Source organism: Sciurus carolinensis, chromosome 19, assembly GCF_902686445.1.
Source record: "Sciurus carolinensis chromosome 19, mSciCar1.2, whole genome shotgun sequence".
NCBI lineage: Eukaryota > Metazoa > Chordata > Mammalia > Rodentia > Sciuridae > Sciurus > Sciurus carolinensis.
Window position 1 is genome coordinate 28,419,475 of NC_062231.1, and position 17,771 is coordinate 28,437,245.

Consider the following 17,771-nt stretch of genomic DNA (forward strand, 5'->3'; position numbering starts at 1 on the left):
AAAGAGAAACAAATTAAGTACTTGTAATTGAGGCTTGAGGAATGGGAGAATTCACACTTCCCCACAGCTATTATTTCAGGCAGTCTGTGTCAGAATTAAAAGCCAACCAGTGCATCTGTTTATATTGCCAAGGATTTTCACAGTAAGAAGGGCTAGGAAACACATATTTTTTAATTAGGGTCCAAATTCCAAAAGAACACCAAAAAATAGTATTTCAAAAATATATGTTCTTATGATTTTAATTGTCCAATGTCTAAACAAAGACAAAAAACACGTTGCTTATTCTCCATCACAAACACAAGTGAAGGGGGGAAAAGTAATTCTGTTGCTTTGGCCACAGACTCCTTTCTTTCTTTTTAAAATTTTGTTATCCCACTTACTTCTGGCTTAGCTACTGCTTTTCTTTCCCAGAATGAACTAATATAGGAAAAGCTGATTACGGAAGGTTTCATTCATCTCCATTAGGAGGTCCACCAGGTGACCAAGTCTTCACAGCTGAACAGTTTACACTCGAAAATAATTTCCCACGTTTGGTACTGCACTAACTGTTTGGTACCTTGAGTATCTCATAAAAGAAAAAAAAAAAGACCTGTTTAAAATTCACGTTGAACCATAGAATCCATAGTACTCGAATCTATCATGCCCGAATTTTTGCAACTCATTCGCAAAATTTTTCAAAGTATTTTCTGCCATTTTGAAGATCATTTCTTTGGTCAGTAAATAGGAGGAAAAAAAAAACGGATCTAAGTAAGCAATATTCTACCCACAGAGTAAACTTCTTTGCCTCATTTGTTTATCCAACAAATACTGATTGCTGGTAGACCACCCGCCAGATGCAAACCTGAGAAACTGAGGAGGTCAAGGTCAGTCTATGACATAACACACCACAGGGCGCCTCAAGCTCCAGCAAGGGAGGTAGGGAACTCTGGCAGCATCCAGGAAGAAGGCTGCTCCTCCTCGCTGCCTGAAACCCAAGTCTCATCCAGGCTTCAGAGACTACTGACCCTCAGGCCTTCCATTTCACTAAGGAGGATATTAAGGTCTCAGGAAGTTGAGCTTCCTAATGACAAAGCTGCTTAGTAGAAAATAACTGGACTAGAATTCATGTCCCCGTGTGCAAATCGCAAACTCTTTAGACTTCCCCCTTGAAAATAATCAGACCTCTTTTCCCCCAATATTAAGCATAACAATGATCGAGACACAAACTCCAAGTTCATGAAGTTCAAGTTGATTGAAGTTGGGAGTTGCAATTTGAGAACAAGGAACAGAGTTAATATTCAAACGAATTGCACAGCACCCTGGTGGTAGAGAGGCAGGGCCCAGAAGTCAGACCTGGGTTCTAATTTCACATCTATCTGAGCTCTGAGCTGGTGGACCCTGTAGAATGGAACTCCAAGAATCACTTGATTTTTAAAAGAATCTTTCAAACCAGGATAACAATATCTACAGGACATGGGTCAATTTCATCACATAGTTGAATGGAGTAGGCACTCACATAAATTCCTGTCCCTTCTTTTCACTATTGTAAACTGAATAAAATAAGAGATGAAAGACCAGGTCAGGGCAGCAGAGACCGTATCTCCGTGTTTTTATTGCTTTCCATTCATTTTAGCCTAAGACTCAGCCTCCAACGTCCGGTCATTTTTTGAAATCATTTTTGGCATACCTTCACAAAATTAAACATTTCCATTGAGTATTTTGGGAGTTAGAAAAGCAAAGACTAAACAATTAGATTTACAGAATTTAATCAGCATACATCCTTTAAAGAGAAGCGGGACGAAAATGGAATCATAAGAAAGAGTAAAAAATTAATGAAATCCTATCCATTTCTCTGAGTCCCTTCCACTAGGTGGAGATGGGAATGGCTTTGTAGACTCAGACCCAGAATGTGCAGGTGTTCACAGCCTTCCACTCTGCACCTAAATCCAGGGACCTGCGTGATGAACTCAGGGCCTGCCATTGCCCTCTTACCTGGCTGTCTGCCCTATACTGTGGCTTTATTCTCAGGTGGGCTTCTTGCCTGTGGCAGGAAGGATGGCTCAGTCCATCCCAAGCCAGCAGGCTGCACACCAACCCTGTCCTCTGTGCTCATTTCCAGTCTCAGGAAGCAGCCCGAGTGGTCCTCAGGGAGTCTCACAACCATCACAGGACAAAGCACCACCGGAGGTGGAGGACCCGGGCTCCCATGTGTCTGTGTGAACAGGTGGAGTCAAACTTCTCCCCTCGAGCCACTTGGCCCAACCCTGCCCTGGAGAGTAGAGCTTTCCTTCCTGAGAAAGGGTGGAGGGGATCTGGGATAAGCAAAGGACAGATATATCCCTTTAGCTCCTCTCCTTTTCCCTTCTTGTTGGATTCTCCAGCTCCATTCTAAATCCTCTTGGGGGTCCTGGTAAGCCCATCCTACTTTCTCTGGGGTGGGCTCCTGTGCTGACTGAGGGACACTTTTGGTGTCCTTCCCATGTCTACAAAATGGCTGCGACCGCACCAGAATGCCAATGACGACCCAGGCCCATTATTCCAAGCAAACTTCTGTCCTCGAGGCACTTGTGACCTGAATGCACACACACCGGACAACAAAAGGCTAGCAACTGTTTACTAATCTGAGTGATGCGTAGATTCAGAGTCTGCTCTACTCAGGACAGCAGGTTTAGCTCTGTGAGAGTAAAAGACCTCAAAGGATCCACAAGGAAGAGGTCTCAGTCATCACCTTCAGTAACATCTGAGGCACATTCTGGAGAATAAACAGAATTTGGACTACGAGAGTCGAGAAAGAAGGCCAAGCATCAGAGGCCAGGACAGAGAAGTATAAAATGTGTTTTCTGCTTTGGTTAAAACCCTACACAGACAAGAGGGACAGGAACAAGCAGCCGGGTAGCTCGTATGCACTCGCCAGGGCCAGAACAGGCTGCGGCAGCGCTGGAGCTGAGGCAGGTCTCCGTGAGCGCACCTCCGGGATGCACCCGGGAAACCCAGCTTCCTGTTGATAAATGCAGCAGGGCCCCACTGACAGCAGGTCCAGGTCAAGCTGTACGTGTCCACGAACAGATGCCAAGATGTGGAGGAGAGTTACCCTGCCGATGGCGAGAATCGGCTCGTTCTCCAACAGTCCTGCAAAGGGAGCGAGCAGCGGCCAGGCGGATACTCTCCCGTCTCTCTCCCACATCCCTGTTGCCTAAGTCATCATTTCCTGCAAGAAAATCTACCTGCACACTGCTAGCCTAGTGAAGAAGTATCTTCACATAAATAAGAGGTTTCTACTAACGTGCGCGTCAAGGGAATGGCACGATAAGGAGTGGAGCATTTTCAGAAAGTAAATTTTTTTGGAGTTGTCCACGTGGCAGGTGGCTAATGCATTAAACCACACGTTAGGAAGAACACGGTTTGCAAACTGGATCATCTCAGAGCCGGTGTGGAGGTGGGCCCAGGGATTTCTTTGGAGGCTGTTGAAATAATTGTGTATAATAAACAAATATCAGCAAATGCTAAGGGTTGAGGGGGGCAAGTGGTTCTTTTCTAAGTTTAGGAAGGTTAAGGCATCAAGATGAAGTCTTCAGGAGTTCTTGTGGGAAGTGTCTAGCAGACAACAGATCTGGGCCTGGAGACCACAGGGCAGAGCCCTGCTGCAGTTAGACTTGCCAGTCATCGCCATGGAGGAGACAGCCACCCAGGGAATGAAGTCGGGAGGTGACCAGGACAGAGACCAGCCCAGGCAGGGAAGGGCAGAGAGCTGAGCCAAACTGAGAAAAGGCCCCCAAGGAGGGAAAGGGAACGGTAGGTCCGCTCATTTGCTCCCTGTTAATATTTTCTAGCACTCTGTGCCAAATATTCAGAGGTCTGAGGACAGAATCGTAAAGTTTTAAAAAAATGGCACAGGACCCGCCTGTAGGGGGCGCACATCCTCACCCCCACTCCAGGTCCTGGAAGCTCTCCCAGCATCAGCTGTCTGCAATGGCAGGTGAGGATGGGTCCACCTTTGAAGCGACACTTTCTCTTTGTCCTGTGATTGAAGAAGTGAGACTTGGGGAGTTGGGACCATTCGTCCAGGGTCATGAAGCATGTCAAGGACCAGATCAGGACGCCAAGTCTGCTGCCACCATGGCCCTCACACAACCGGCACCACCGCCTCTGGGAGGTGCCAGCAAAGGGCTCTTGGAGAAGCATCCAGGGGAGGAGAAGAGCCAGGGTTCCACGTTACGGATCAGGGCAGAGTCACGGGCATGACTGACGGTGAATCAAGGAAGATGGAACTGTGGAAGGTCACTGAGTTGGGGCTGGCGGCCATGTGCTTCTGTGTGCATTCACTCGGCAATTGTTTATTAAGCGCCTAGTGTTATTGCCTGGGCTTTGAAGCGCCCTTTCATCAGCGCAGGGATGGAGACCAACTGCGAAGGTTTAGGGGCAGGTGCGTGTCAATAGCAGGGTTAAGGACGCTGCTGAGGAATTTGATGATGGAAAATGAGTGCAAGGAGGATTTTAAGGCTCTGGTACCGTCGAGCCTGCAAGCAGAGGAGGAGGTTGTCAACAGTGTGACTGAAATACTGGAAAAGACAGTAATGGTTGAAAACGCATCTTGTGGAGGTGAAAGAGATGGGGAGCAACCACTGAGGCAAAGGTTCGCCTTCCGAGGAGAAGGCCCTTCTCTGAGCAGGTGGAAGAAGATGCATGGAGACAGGGCAGTTTTGCAGTGAAGGGCCATCACAGGTAGCAGTTTGAGGCAGCTTTTGCATCTCTGTGACCAATAAACCCGACAAGAACAATGTAGAGGAGAGAAAGTCTGTTCTGGCTCACGGTTTCAGAGGCTCAGTCCATGGTCAGCCCACTCGATTGCTCTGGGACCAACATGAGGCAGAGCGCTTGGTGGAGGAGGAAAGCAGCTCAGGACATGACAGGAAAGAAGCAGAGAGAGAGCCTTGCTCACTAGGGACAGAATATAAACCGCAAAGGCACACCCCAAGTGATCTACCTCCTCCCGTCACATTTTACTTGTCTGAAGTTACTTCCCAGTTAATCCATATTAGTGGATTAATCCATTGATCAGGTTCCAGCTCCCATAATCTAGTCATTTCATATCTGAACATTCTTGCATTATGTCATATGAGAGTTTTGGGGGGACACCCCATACCTAAACCACAACAAAAACGGTACTACTAAATCCCTTTGGGACAGGGGTCAGACCTGGCTACTTCTGAGCCATCTCCCCATCTGCAAATGCAATGCCCAGATGCACCCCAGATCAAAGAAGTCAGAAAGCCTAGAGGTTTCTTTAGGCAAAGACTGTTTAATGCAGGCTTTAAAAATGAGCTGGTGGTGTGAATCTACATCGCGTAGAACCATAGAAGTGAAAAGTTGCACCCCATTTGTGTACAATGAATCAAAATGCAGTCCACAAAATAAAATTTTAAAAAGTGAGCTGGCAAGATGTAGGTAGGGGAACTCAGTTTTGGCACCCAAGCTTCCCCCAAAATCATTCTGCTAATGCAAAGGTCAGATATTAACCTCATTCCTTTGAGGACCCCAATATTTATGGTTAATTATGATTTTAAATGACAGATTTTTTTCCTCCTTCTCTTTATACAAAACCCTAACCCTAGGAAGACAGGTAGAAACCCTCCAACCCAATAAGAGGAAGTTTGTGGGTGTGGTGGGGCACACCTGTAATCCCAGCAACTCTGAAGACTGAGGCAGGAAGATCTTGAATTCAAAGCCAGCCTCAGCAACTTATAGAGGCCCTAAGCAACTTAGTGAGGCCCTGTCTCTAAATAAAATACAAAAAGGGCTGGGGATGTGACTCAGTGGTAAAGCACCCCTGGGTTCAATCCCTGGTACAGAAAAAGAAAAAAAAAAAAAAGAAAAATGTGAGATCTTGTCAATGGTAGTTCATAAAACAACAGGTAACCATGTGATCACGGGGAATCACTGAGTCTCAAAATCATTGTCTTTGGTGAGAGCCACATCATAGTGCCCAGTCGCGTGAGTGGTGGTGTGAATACAGTGGTGCTCAGTCCATGCGCACTCTTCATGAGGCTAAGGGTAAAGAGGAGCGGCTTGGAGATTTCAGACGTTATAATGGCAGTCTTAGTAACAGCCACTTCTATGTCCAAAGCTGTTTGGAAGGATTAAGATTTCACATGGCGCACATCCTCGGGGGGCAGATCAATATTTATTCTTTCCAGTGTGTATACAGTTGGGGCACCTCAAGGTGACGGCGTCACCCTGCCAGTGCCACTGTGTCAGCCTTGGAACTTGGAAATCACATCTCCTGGTTCATTATGTCAGAGTCATGAAATGACCCTGGCCATGGAGCAGGTTCATTAGTGGACAGGCTGGGAGGGCAGAGGGGCAGAGGCGAAGCTTGGGGGGCCGCTGCCCGGGGCAGCCACCAGGTAACACGATGTGATTCCATGCAGTGTCCGCCTGCGAGGAAAACACACGTCCAGCCGGCCCGGGGCTCCTTTCTAAGTGGGAATTCACCTCTGTGAGTCCTGGTCCAGGCAGGTCCACTGCCACTCGTTGGCAGGAGTGCTGGAGAGTGGAGGGCTCCTCCCGTCCCTGTCACCTTTCTTCTCCCCGCCTCGCTGAGCGTGCTTCACTGATGAAGCAAATCAACCCTAATTAGTAACGAACCGGGCAAGGGCTCTGCCGGGTGTCCTGCGGCAGCCTCCAGCCCGGCCCGGCTCAGCCCGGCCGGCAACTGGATCCCGTTAAGAGGCAATCTAAGGGGTCACTCAGAGCGTACCAGGACGGGCTCCTTGGTGCTGTCAGTGTGGGAGCACGTGCGGTGCCACTTAGGGCAGCTCTGTGACAGGCTTCACTCTGGCAGGTGGCAGGAGCTCAGGGGCTGAGCTGGCCCAGAGGAGAAAGGATGCAAGTTTACCTGGGCAGCTGGATCCCAGAGCGAGCGGCGGGCAGCCTGTCCAGCAGGTGCCCTGGGATGCAGTGCGGCCGCTCAGGAGCAACCTTCGGGGCCAGTGGGCACAGACGGTGCTGCAGGAACATAACCCCCCGCTCCTCGCATGGTTTGCTGTCTGCCAGGGCTGTGGCCATTGAGGAGACCTCTTCTCACCTGCCAGGCAACAAGGGTTTCCATGCACACACACATTCTAAAATGCCTGGTGTGCCCCTCAAACATAAGTTGGTAACAACAGCGCTGTTCAGTCAGGAAAGGAAGACAAATATGTGCTGCAAAAGCGGATCCATGGCCAGGGTGGCACTAGGGCTACCGCCATGCCCCTGGCCTCCCACAGGAGGGTCACCAGGCCCCCAGGCGCAGGGAAACAGCAAACTGTGATCAGGCTGCTCTTTCTGGTCACGTTCGGCTTCACCTTTGTGATGAAGAGCTGCGCCCCCACCTGCTCTCCTAGGCTTGCGGGCAGAGGGGAGGCAACCTCCTTCTCTGCGACTACTTTCTGGCCCTGGCTCTCACCATAGAGCAGCACCATCAAAACCAGCCAGGACACAGGGATGGCATAAAGCTTCCCACAGCAGAGTCACCAGTAGAAGAGGGGCCTCCCCAAACTACTAGAGTCCCTGGCTAATAAGTTTCAGCTTGGTGTTGCTAAATGCAAGTGGAAATAACCAACCATATATAGTCAATTTCCACCAGCCAATCTCAAGAGAGGTTCTGCTACGCCAGCACCTCTCTGGCCAGCACTAAAAACGTGTTTGCCTAAGTGATCCATCTATTATTCACTCAATGGTAACCGTAAGTGTGTAGAGGTTTGAGGAACCAAATAATCATTCTTGTGGCTGGACATAGGGTTTGACACCAGCCTGCAAATAAAGACAGATCTTTAGGAACGACACGCTGATGGAAAGAATTGTTACTGCCACACACAGGATGGAATGGATCAGACACCTCAGCAGAATGAACCGGAACCTGATAGGGCGTGTTAAACCACATTTGCCTTCTTCAAAAGAACAGGGTATTCATGGTCCAATGTAACCCATAGTGTGTACCAATGACAGACAGCCACAGTGAAATGAATGGCTTTTGCTCAGACACCTTGGATTCCAGCCCCGGCCTCACCACTTGTAATGCTACAATCTTAGGTAACTATCTCCAACTGTGGGCTCTCCAACTTTCTTAACTGGCAAAGTGAATGGTCGTAACTGTCGTGACCACGTAGCGTTTCTCATGGGATACAGTTAGATAGAACATGCCGTGCCTTACACAGCTCCTGGAAGTCAATAATTATCAAATATTTCTTTCATTGTCATTCCATAACATATACCAAAACATGTTTCCTGATTAATTCGTGTATTAGTTGTATTCCAGATAAACATGTCAAAATAAAGAATAGCAGCTGTGAGAAGTGACAACTCCCGAATTTCTGGACCTAATTTAATCGAAGGCAGTTCCTGGCTATTGAAACCTCAAGGCAGCAAGACTCTCCCAACAGCTTCGCAGCGTCGGGTGACTCAGGGATCTAGGCTTTTCCCACTCGTAGCTGTGCTGTCCCCAGGTTGCTCCTCAGAGTATTCTGTCCCTGCCTTCTGCTGGTCAATATACACACTAGCCAGGTGCCGCATTGTGGTGCACACCGTAGGGCCCAAAAGTGCAAGTGAGGGGCATCATCTCTGCCCTCACCCTTTGGGCCAGAACTACCTGTAAGCCCCAGATAGATGCAAGGAGACCAGAAAATGTAGTTTTCACAACCAGGGAAGGTTGGGTCTGTAACATGTACATCTAGCCTGTTTGTCACTGACATGAAACTTTGGGAACTAATAGTCTAATTATGAATATATTCAGCCACATCTGATGCACTGGATATACCAACACATGCAATACGGGTCTTTCTGCATATGTAATGTCCCTAGTGTATACATTGACTCTGGCGACCACTAGGTCTTTCATGGGCTTTCCTCCTATTTCCTGAGTATTCTTCACTCTTCTTTCCTCTTCTTATATATGTACTAGGATGCTGATAATTAAAAAAAAAAAAATAGAAGTCACAAAATGTTTCATGCCTTTTACACGAGAGAAGTTGCGCCCTTCCTACTGACCCTGCAGTCAGCTCGGGGTCCCTCTTCTCTGGGAAGACTGATGATGGAGGCTTAGCTGGGTGTCTCACAGGGGTCCCCACTATGCTTGTGAAACCATTTGTCATCTGTATTCTGTGTCTCTTCAGTGGACTCGGTCACTGGACTGGGAGCCATCTGAAGGCTGACTTATGTCTTTTATCTGTGTTTCTCCTTGCATGACACACTGTCTGCCACAGAGTGGACACCAGGCACCACTGACCAAAGGGGTTAAGGAATTTCAAGGTATAACTCAGCTCATATGTCCTAGGAGGTCGAGAAAACCAGGGACAAAGGAAACTTGAGTGTTGCCGGTCAGAAATCAAGCAATCCATGGAAACAAAATTTATGGGAAGAATGCATGTTTTCTTTAGAGCAGTATACTATTCCAGGGGGTCTCATCTTTGCTTTGATTTTCAACATTTATTACCATACTTAGGAGTAAAAATAAGCAGTCTTAAGCATTTCCCAGCTTTCCATAACTGGTCTAGGAAAACAGTTTCCTTTTGTTTATAGAGTCTAGAAGTTAGAAAAAGGGACACTTTGAACAATCACATGGGAGTCCTTCTCCCCACTCTTTTGGGTTGTATCAAAGATAGACTTTGAATCTCTATTCATATTTTTTAGTAGCCAAGTACAGTTATGAGACGAATAATTCCTTCTGAGAGTTAGGAGAGAATATCTATGCTGAGATGGCTACTTTTCGAGTTGAATTTTGAATAGAGGATAGTTTCGATTTATTTTTGCCAAGAATTTCTACTAAGGGTGAAACAAAAAGTAACATCAGGTTCATCAGTATTCTGGCATTATTGTCCTGTTCAAATCTTATTATAGCTACTCATCTTGAAAAAGTTTCTTGATATTAAAACATTCTAATTAAGGGTAATAAAGACTACAGACCTAATATTAAAATATTTAGCACATGTTATCGTAACAGTAGGGTGACCTATTCAGACCTGACCTTACTCAAGCCTCTCCTTTGCACACCATTCCCAAGACTTGCTGTGTTACTATTATAACACTACTACATTTGCAGCATGTATCCAACTTGCACATCCTTCCTGGGCCTCATTTCTGAACTGTGGCCCTGATGCTCAGTCCAGTTTTGTGAGTGTGCGGAAACTTAGCCACTGAAAGTCTTAGAACACTGCTTGACCTATCAAAAGCCTCCTGAAATGCTTAGCTCTTCTTACCTATTCCACTTCCATTTCTGCATGCATCACCCCACTCAGCCCACTCCCTCTGCCCACTGGCCTTGGACCCTACTTGGATCCACAGCCTCCACGGGGCTAAAGTTAAGGGTCTGTTTTTTATCCCAAAGCACTTGGTCTCCTTTGCAGCATTTGGCTCATTTAATCTCACCTCTTCTCTTGAAATAGTCTTAGCTCTTTGGGGCAGGAGAAGAGGTGTGGAAAGCAACCACAGATAGGCAGAGACCGTGCCTCGGCAGCCCAGGAGACAGCAGAAGCAAAGGCTGCGGTGGGTTTGCAGGTAGTTTGTGCCCAGTCTTCTTGACTCCCTAACTTCTCCATCACAAGGGCATTTCTAGGACAAAACCAGGATCTTGTGTTCTTCCCTCTTCAAACCTGTACTCAGGCCCTTAAAGAGCAGTTAAGGAACTTGCATATAGTTTGAGTCCATAAGTATTTCCTGGGCAAGGTGCGAACTGCCTTCTGGCTTCTGTCTCACCTCTCGGGTAGGGACTCCATGGGGTTTCTGAGGGATGTGATCAATTATCATCAGTTTTAAAAAAGAAAATGAATGAGGATTAATTCATCCTGAAACATGCCTAGAATATTCTCCAATGTGGAGATAAAGGTTTCAACTGTTAGGTCGGAAATTAGGTGACTGTAGGGGGCAAAGCTGAGCGACTGGAACAAAGACCAGCCCACCAAAGGTGACCAGAAAGTTCGCAGCAAGGTGGATGGAAAGTTCCACTGACCCTTCACACCCACCTGTCACTCAACAGGACCCCTCCCATCCTAGTCTATAAAACCCTGGGCAGCCAGGGCCACGTGCGATTTTCTCCTGGCCCCTATACCCTGGGGGTCTGGGAATCTCGCCCGAGAGCCAAATTCCAATAAAGCTTGCTCTGGCCACTTTCTGTCCCATTTTATTTGGCTGCTAACTGTGCCCGCCAAGCCCGCCGAGTTTACATTTGGTCCCGCTGTTGAGCCCGCCGAGCCCACATCAACACCTGTACATGGTCTCTAATTGTGTAAATGTCTCATCAAACACCACTTGGTAGAAGGTGGTGGAGCCAAGTTTTGATACCTTGATTTCTACAGCAAGGGAGCAAGCTCTCTACCCACGAGCAACCTTTGTCCAAGGGACCCTCGTTAAAAGTGATTTCAACACCACTGTGGATCTTAAACTGGAGAGCAGTATTTCCAAAGGGACATATTTCCACAACTGATGTCACTACAAAGCATTTCACTCCATTGTTTCCTCTTTGTGGGTTCAAGAAACACCAAGTGTTTTAATCCAGAGGAGAAACATTTTTTCTTTTCTTTTTTTTTGCAAATGTTGTATAGAAAACTTGGAATTAGTCATGCTTCCCGCATCTTCACCATTGCAGAGAAAGGGATTCTGGGTGGGTCTGGGGGGAGAATGTAAACAGTAGACACTGACTTTCTGCACACCACTGCTTTCTTCAACTAGGATAATAAAATTTTGCAAATGAACAAAAGAGTGGGAGGTAGCTATCTGATTTACAATGTTTTTGAGATAAAGAACACTGTAAAAAAAGATCAAGGTGAATAATGCAGCATTGTTAACCGAGTCTGACATTCCCAGGCTGCAACTCCAGGCAGAGCCTCAAATGAGCACCTGGAACCACCCCCCAAAAGGGGAGGGAGGCACGTAATTACCACCCTCACTGACGAGGCTTCAAGAGACTCGGGGAGAGTTTACTGAAAAACATATTGACATATCAGTGTTATAAATTACTTTCTTATTAAACCAAAAAAGAACTTTCTTTTGTGGGCCAGCTCATCCTGGCACAAAAGGTGTATCGTGAAAAGACAGACCTGCTTTGAAAAGCCCTTTCTGATGTCGGAAAACACCCACCAGGTTTTTATTCTGTAACTTTTCCAGCACCCAGCATATACTAGAAGCATATTTTCCAAACAGTCTTAACCTCCGTTGTCTTGAGCTCACCCTGCAGGGTTGGCATGTCACCTACTGAAAATCTCAAGGAAACTTTGCACTGAGTCAAAACCAATGAATCTGTTTCCCCACTCCCTTTGCAAAAGGAAAAGAAGATCTGATTTTACAGGTTCACTTAACATACATTGCCAGCCACCTCCGTTCATTGGTGCCCGGTGAAGGTCTGGGGAGAGGACCACAAAACTTCAGAGACATTAACGGTGTTAGCACTGTTTTGAGAGAGTCTGGGTCGGCATTGCGCTGGGTGAACGTGGAAATGAACCAGCAAACAGCGGGTTGAACTTTCTCCCGCTGCTCAGCGCCAGTGGTCTCTGGTGAACTTCCAAGTGAGTGTGGAAGGAGGCTCTCCCACAGACTCTAGCTCCTCCAGCACTGAGAGGTCAGGGGCAAACGTAAAGCGAGATGCTTCCAGAGCATTGTGGAAGTGAGCGTCCTGCTAAATGCGCCCTCTGCCGGGAGCTTCCGGTCCTCGACAGCATGCCCCTTAAGTGCTGTCGCTGAGCGGACCGAGGGGTTTTGAGGTTTTGACTTTTTTAATAAAAAGAAGCACCTTTTTTGGAACCCCTGGAGTGCCTCCGAAGGCTTTGGGAGTAGCTGGTAGAACAGTGGAGGGAAGCAGCCCAGCGGCCATGGGCACTGCCAGCAGCCACCGGGCATCATCGGCACAAATGCCCTGTGTTACTGCCCCACTGCAGACGTGGGTCGTGGCGATGAGCCTGGGACAGGGGCCAGGAGGCACCTGTGGCAAGACCATGACAGCCCACGGAGCAACGGTCTCAGCGGGTTTCTCTTTCCAGGGCACCAGTTTCCTGGAATCTAGCAGAGGAACTTGTGCTCATAGAGGACGGACGGCGGCCTGGCCGTGGGCCTGTAGCACTGGGTGACGTTTTCTCCATTCTGCGGTTGACTTAAGGGAGCTGCATAGAGACACGTGGTGGCAAGGCAGGCCTTTGACATCAGAACTGCCCGGGTTCGCGCCTCATCCTGTGGCCCTGAGCAAGCTGCTCACTCTCCAAGTTTCTGGTATCTTCCGACTCTGACCAGGTGCGCGGGAAACGAAACCTCCGGCTGGAAGCCACACTTTCCCCTGTTACCATCCTACTGCCAACGTGCTGGCTCAAAGAACAGGAGGGCACGAGGGGAGGCAGGGCGGCAGGGACGGGTCAGCAGGCTTGCCCGCTCTCCCTTCAGCTTGAGAGGTGGAGGGCTGCCCCACGCAGGCTCGCAGAGTCAGGGAGCTGGCGGGGTGACCACGGTCTGGGTTTCCACCAGCTGGCGGGGGATGCCGCCCGGGCTGGAGCTGGAGGACGCTTCCTCGGCGTTACAGAACTGGGCCAGGTGGGCTCCCGCCAAGACCACGTCCAACCCCGCGGAACACCGGCCACCCTGCAGCCGTCGCCCCTGAAGCCTTCCTCACCCAGTGACCTCGGAGGAGCAAACACAGTTCCTTGGCATGCCCTTGGCAGCGTCTGGGGACTTAGGGCTCCCTGAAAGAGAAAAGTTCTCTTGCCGGTCTGCCAGTGATTGACTTGGAGTCACCGGCGTGCTTGCTCTGTCACCCAGGGACAGCTTCATGGCACGGTGGCTCATTTCAGGTTTACCTGTCCCATAGCTGGGGGGTCAGGATGCTGGTGGGACCAGGAGGCCCTACGGCTCCCTCTAAAATGTTGTCCCTTCAAGGGCTGCTGTTTCTGACCTCCTGTAAATGCGTGTGGCATGCAGGTGGGAGGGAGGAGTCCAGAGCAGACTGAGCACAACTACCAAACTGCTTTGCTTGAAAGCTACCCATCCCAAGAACGAAATCATAAGACAAACACACCAACAAATCCATAAATATCAATTACTTAAGTTGATAGAGAATGCATGAGTTCATATAGCTCATTTCACAAAAATTAAAATGTCAAAGAGTTCTTAGCAAGGTCCTAAGACCACTAGTTTAATCTATAAGCAAAAAACAATTTCAGAGGCCAAGACCCTGGAATTGCAGAGTCTTCATCCCTGGTTGCCAAAAACGGGTTTTTACCCAAACCCACAGCCCTGACTTTGCTCTCCTACCTTGGGGTCCTGAGGAATCAAATGGCAGAACTCCTTGGCCTCTGTAAGCCTCTGAGCCTGCGGTGAGGGGTGAAGCATGTGGGCAGCAGAAGCAACTGGAGCAAGCCCAAGTCCACGGGCAGGTGTGGCCAATACCCTGATTGCTATGTACTGAGTGGGCCCACATACCCACGCGCACTTGGGATTCCAGCCAGGTTCCACTGTTTTTTTCCTTAGACAATCTAATGGATGGAAGTTCTTAAAGGGAATCAGGTGACCCACACTCATCATCTCATTCAGCAATGCCTGTAACTTTGGAAAACTGCTTCACAAAGCCAGCTGGACATAAGGGTGTGTATGGAGTCCTGGCAGGTGGGACAATAGTCCGTTGCCTTACCCCATCCTACAAGACCTCTCGCATTGTCCCCTCCACCACTTCATCTGAGCTGAGGTCTCACTCTGGAGTTGCAACCTGTCTGTCAAGAAGGGGAATTAAACTGCTTGATGAAAATCAGGTTAGAGACCGCATGGAAGGGATGCCTAGGAGAAATCTGTCAGCCCCAAGGGCACAATCATGCCTCATCTCTCTTCTCATCTCCTGCTCACATCACAGTGGTTAAGAGGAAGGACAAATTCAAAGACTTGCTCGGCTCTGACTAGCTTAGGGATCAGAAGGCACAGCTCATTCCTCTGCAAGAGCATTTTCCTCACTAGGAAAATGGAGCTTATGATAACTTTCTCTTTGGGTTATTCTGAAGATTAAATGAGAATTCGTCTAAAGCCCTTGGTCAAAGCTTCCTAGTGTGGAGTGCTAGCTATCACTACTTTTACTCTGAAGCAGATACTAAGGAATGGATGGATGGGTGGATGAATGGATGGATGGTGGGTGGATGGTGAATGGATGGGTGAATGGATGGATGGTGGATGGATGGATGGTGGATGGATGGGTGGATGGATGGATGGATGGATAGATGGATGGGTGGATGGATGGATGGATGGGTGAATGGATGGATGGTGGATGCATGGTGGATGGATGGGCATGAAAGAGAAGAAAGCATCTCCCAGCTGTGGTTTATTCCACATATAAAATGCTACAATTCTATTCAATTTCCAAAGAACCTCTTATCTGCAAACCATTTCAGTCAGCTTTCTCATTGCTGTGACCAAAAGACCTGACAGGAGCAATTAGAGGAGGAAAGCTTTACTTGGGGGCTCACAGTGTCAGAGGTCTCAGTCCACAGATGGCCTACTCCATTACTTGGGGCCCCAGGTGAGGCAGACCAACGAGGCAGAGGGGTATGGCAGAGGAAAGCAGCTCAGGACATGGCACCAGGAAACAGAAAGGGAGAGAGAACTCTGCTCACCAGGCACACCCCAGCAACCCACCTCCTCCAGCCACACCCCGCCATCCACAGTTACCATGCAAGTGGATTATGCACTGATTAGGTTAAGGCTCTCCTAACCCAGTCATTTCACCTCTGAATGTTCTTATTTATCTCACACCTGAGCTTTGGGGGACACCTCAGATCCAAACCATAGCATAGATATTTCACCAGTCTGGGTATTCTTGTGGCTATTTTGGATGTAATACAGCATGGGGGGATGTGACCAGGACTAGAAGCCTGAGAGGGAGGTTTAAGGTACCTCCTACTGCCAGTGCATAGGCTCCTGTGCACCTGTGTTCCTTCGCCTTTGTGCCAAGTGTGGTCTCTGCTCAGGGATGCCCTGGGCAGGCCTCCTTCCCCTCAAGGTGGGGAAGGCACACTTACCCTCATGTCATGAAAGCACAGAGAAGGAAATGACCCTCTTTTACTCAAGTCAAGGAAGGCCTCCGAGAGGCGGATATCTTTATGAGGGCGGGAAACTGGTTTGTTTGTTCACCTCATGTTCCTGGTACTTAAAGAGTTTCTAGAACATTCACAAAGTTGGGATGTACAACTGTGAGTGTGCTGTGATCAGGTAAAGCTGCCACTCCAGGGAGACCAGGGCCCTGGAAGTTGACAAACATTCCCATTCCAAAAATATTCCTAGCTTTAGTAAATCATTTTGAAAAGGAACATTCATTCAGGGAAGAAATATTTTCCTTAGTTTTTGGTTATTTTTATTTTATTTTATTTTATTGCATAGAAATGCTTATGAGGAAAATTTGAAAAATTCACAAAAACTGGAAAAAATGCAGAAAAATGTGAAAACTCTCAACAAGAACATTTGGAAAATGCAGGAAATACTTTTGTGGATGGAGTTTCCATCAAAGAATTGTTCTAAGGTGTCATTTTCAGGTTAGAGCTGTAATGAAGAATAAAAATCAATGAAAAGTTATCCTCATGTAATATATCCAGATGCCACCCTGAGAGAAAGAACAGCCATCCTGTACTTCGTGGCTTCTGAGGACATCAGGTTCCACTAGGGTTAACACTGGCTAGAGATTTGCCTTGGCACTTTGTAGGAAGCATTTGTAGCAATCAATACCTTCTTTCTTGCGGCTTCTTAAAACTCGGCTCCCTGATTTTTGCTCTCTCAATCAGCAAAAATGGACATTCAATAATGATTTCAAGAAGTTCCTCGTGGGAGTTTATTTTCTTCTCATAATATATAATGGAACTAACTATTGTTGTCTCAGAAAACACAAGTTGATTGAGTATCACATTTTTGGGATATGATGGTACTCTTTCAAAATTTTTAATATGTTACATCACTGTTTTCTGACAGTTTGGTACAGGAACAATTTCAGGAAAAACTCAAGACATTTCTATCTTTCTTAAACCATCTAATTTTTTTTTTTTTTTTTTTGGTTTGGGTGCTTGAAGAAATCTAATTTTTTGTAATTAAAATATTTTCTAGGATTATAGGTCTCTTTTTACTAAATTTTAGACAGCAGGGGCACATTTAAAACTGATTTCTGCTCAGGATCATCTTTAATCAAACCTGCCTTGGTTTCCCCTTCAGGAAACTGTGTCTCTCACATGAGATCCATCTGCTCTGACCTCTGTATCTAGCACCAATTTACCATCATAAACAAACTCTTTGTCCCTCATTCTTCAATAGGAGAATTTTTAAAATTTGCTCTCTGTATTACCAATGGTATTTTCTGCAGCGTCAATTCTGTTCTTTACTGCCTCTAAAGCAGATTTAAATTCTGTAACTACACTTTTGATATTTCCATGTCTTTCTTATTTCACACAAGACCCTTTGGGTTTATTGTATTGACTCTTCATCTTGCTCATTTGTTCTTTAAGATAGTTCTTCTTTTCTTTATAAAGTTCTTCTTGCAACCTAATGAAAACCTTGCATGACTTTTGGAAATGTTCTTCTATTTGCTGTAACAACTCACTTGTGGTTTGGTTAAGGTGACCAAGAGCTGTAGACCTCTCTTGGCCACGTGGAGAGCAACATCTTTGGGAAGAGATGCAGTCCATCTCTCTGGTTGTCACACACTGAGGTTCCTGTGTCAGGACAACAGAACACAAAGGTAAGTTCATCTGTTTCAGCAGAGTCAACACAAATGCTAGATGGATGAGATTCTCTAGCTTCACTCTAATGGGCTGAAAGTT

The 17,771-nt window shown here is 47.2% G+C and overlaps 1 protein-coding gene across 2 annotated transcripts in view; it reads left to right on the plus strand.

Annotated features, from left to right (window-relative positions):
- Positions 1-17,771, plus strand: part of Mdfic2 (MyoD family inhibitor domain containing 2) — a 99,535-nt gene that overhangs the window by 61,701 nt on the left and 20,063 nt on the right. Inside the window, exon 3 of one of the 2 annotated variants that reach the window (XM_047534561.1) lies at positions 2,361-2,389. The exons of the other annotated variant lie outside the window; for it this stretch is intronic. Within the exon in view, the coding sequence (XP_047390517.1) occupies positions 2,361-2,389 (29 nt within the window). The remainder of the gene's footprint in view (positions 1-2,360; positions 2,390-17,771) is intronic. 2 annotated transcript variants of the gene reach the window in all.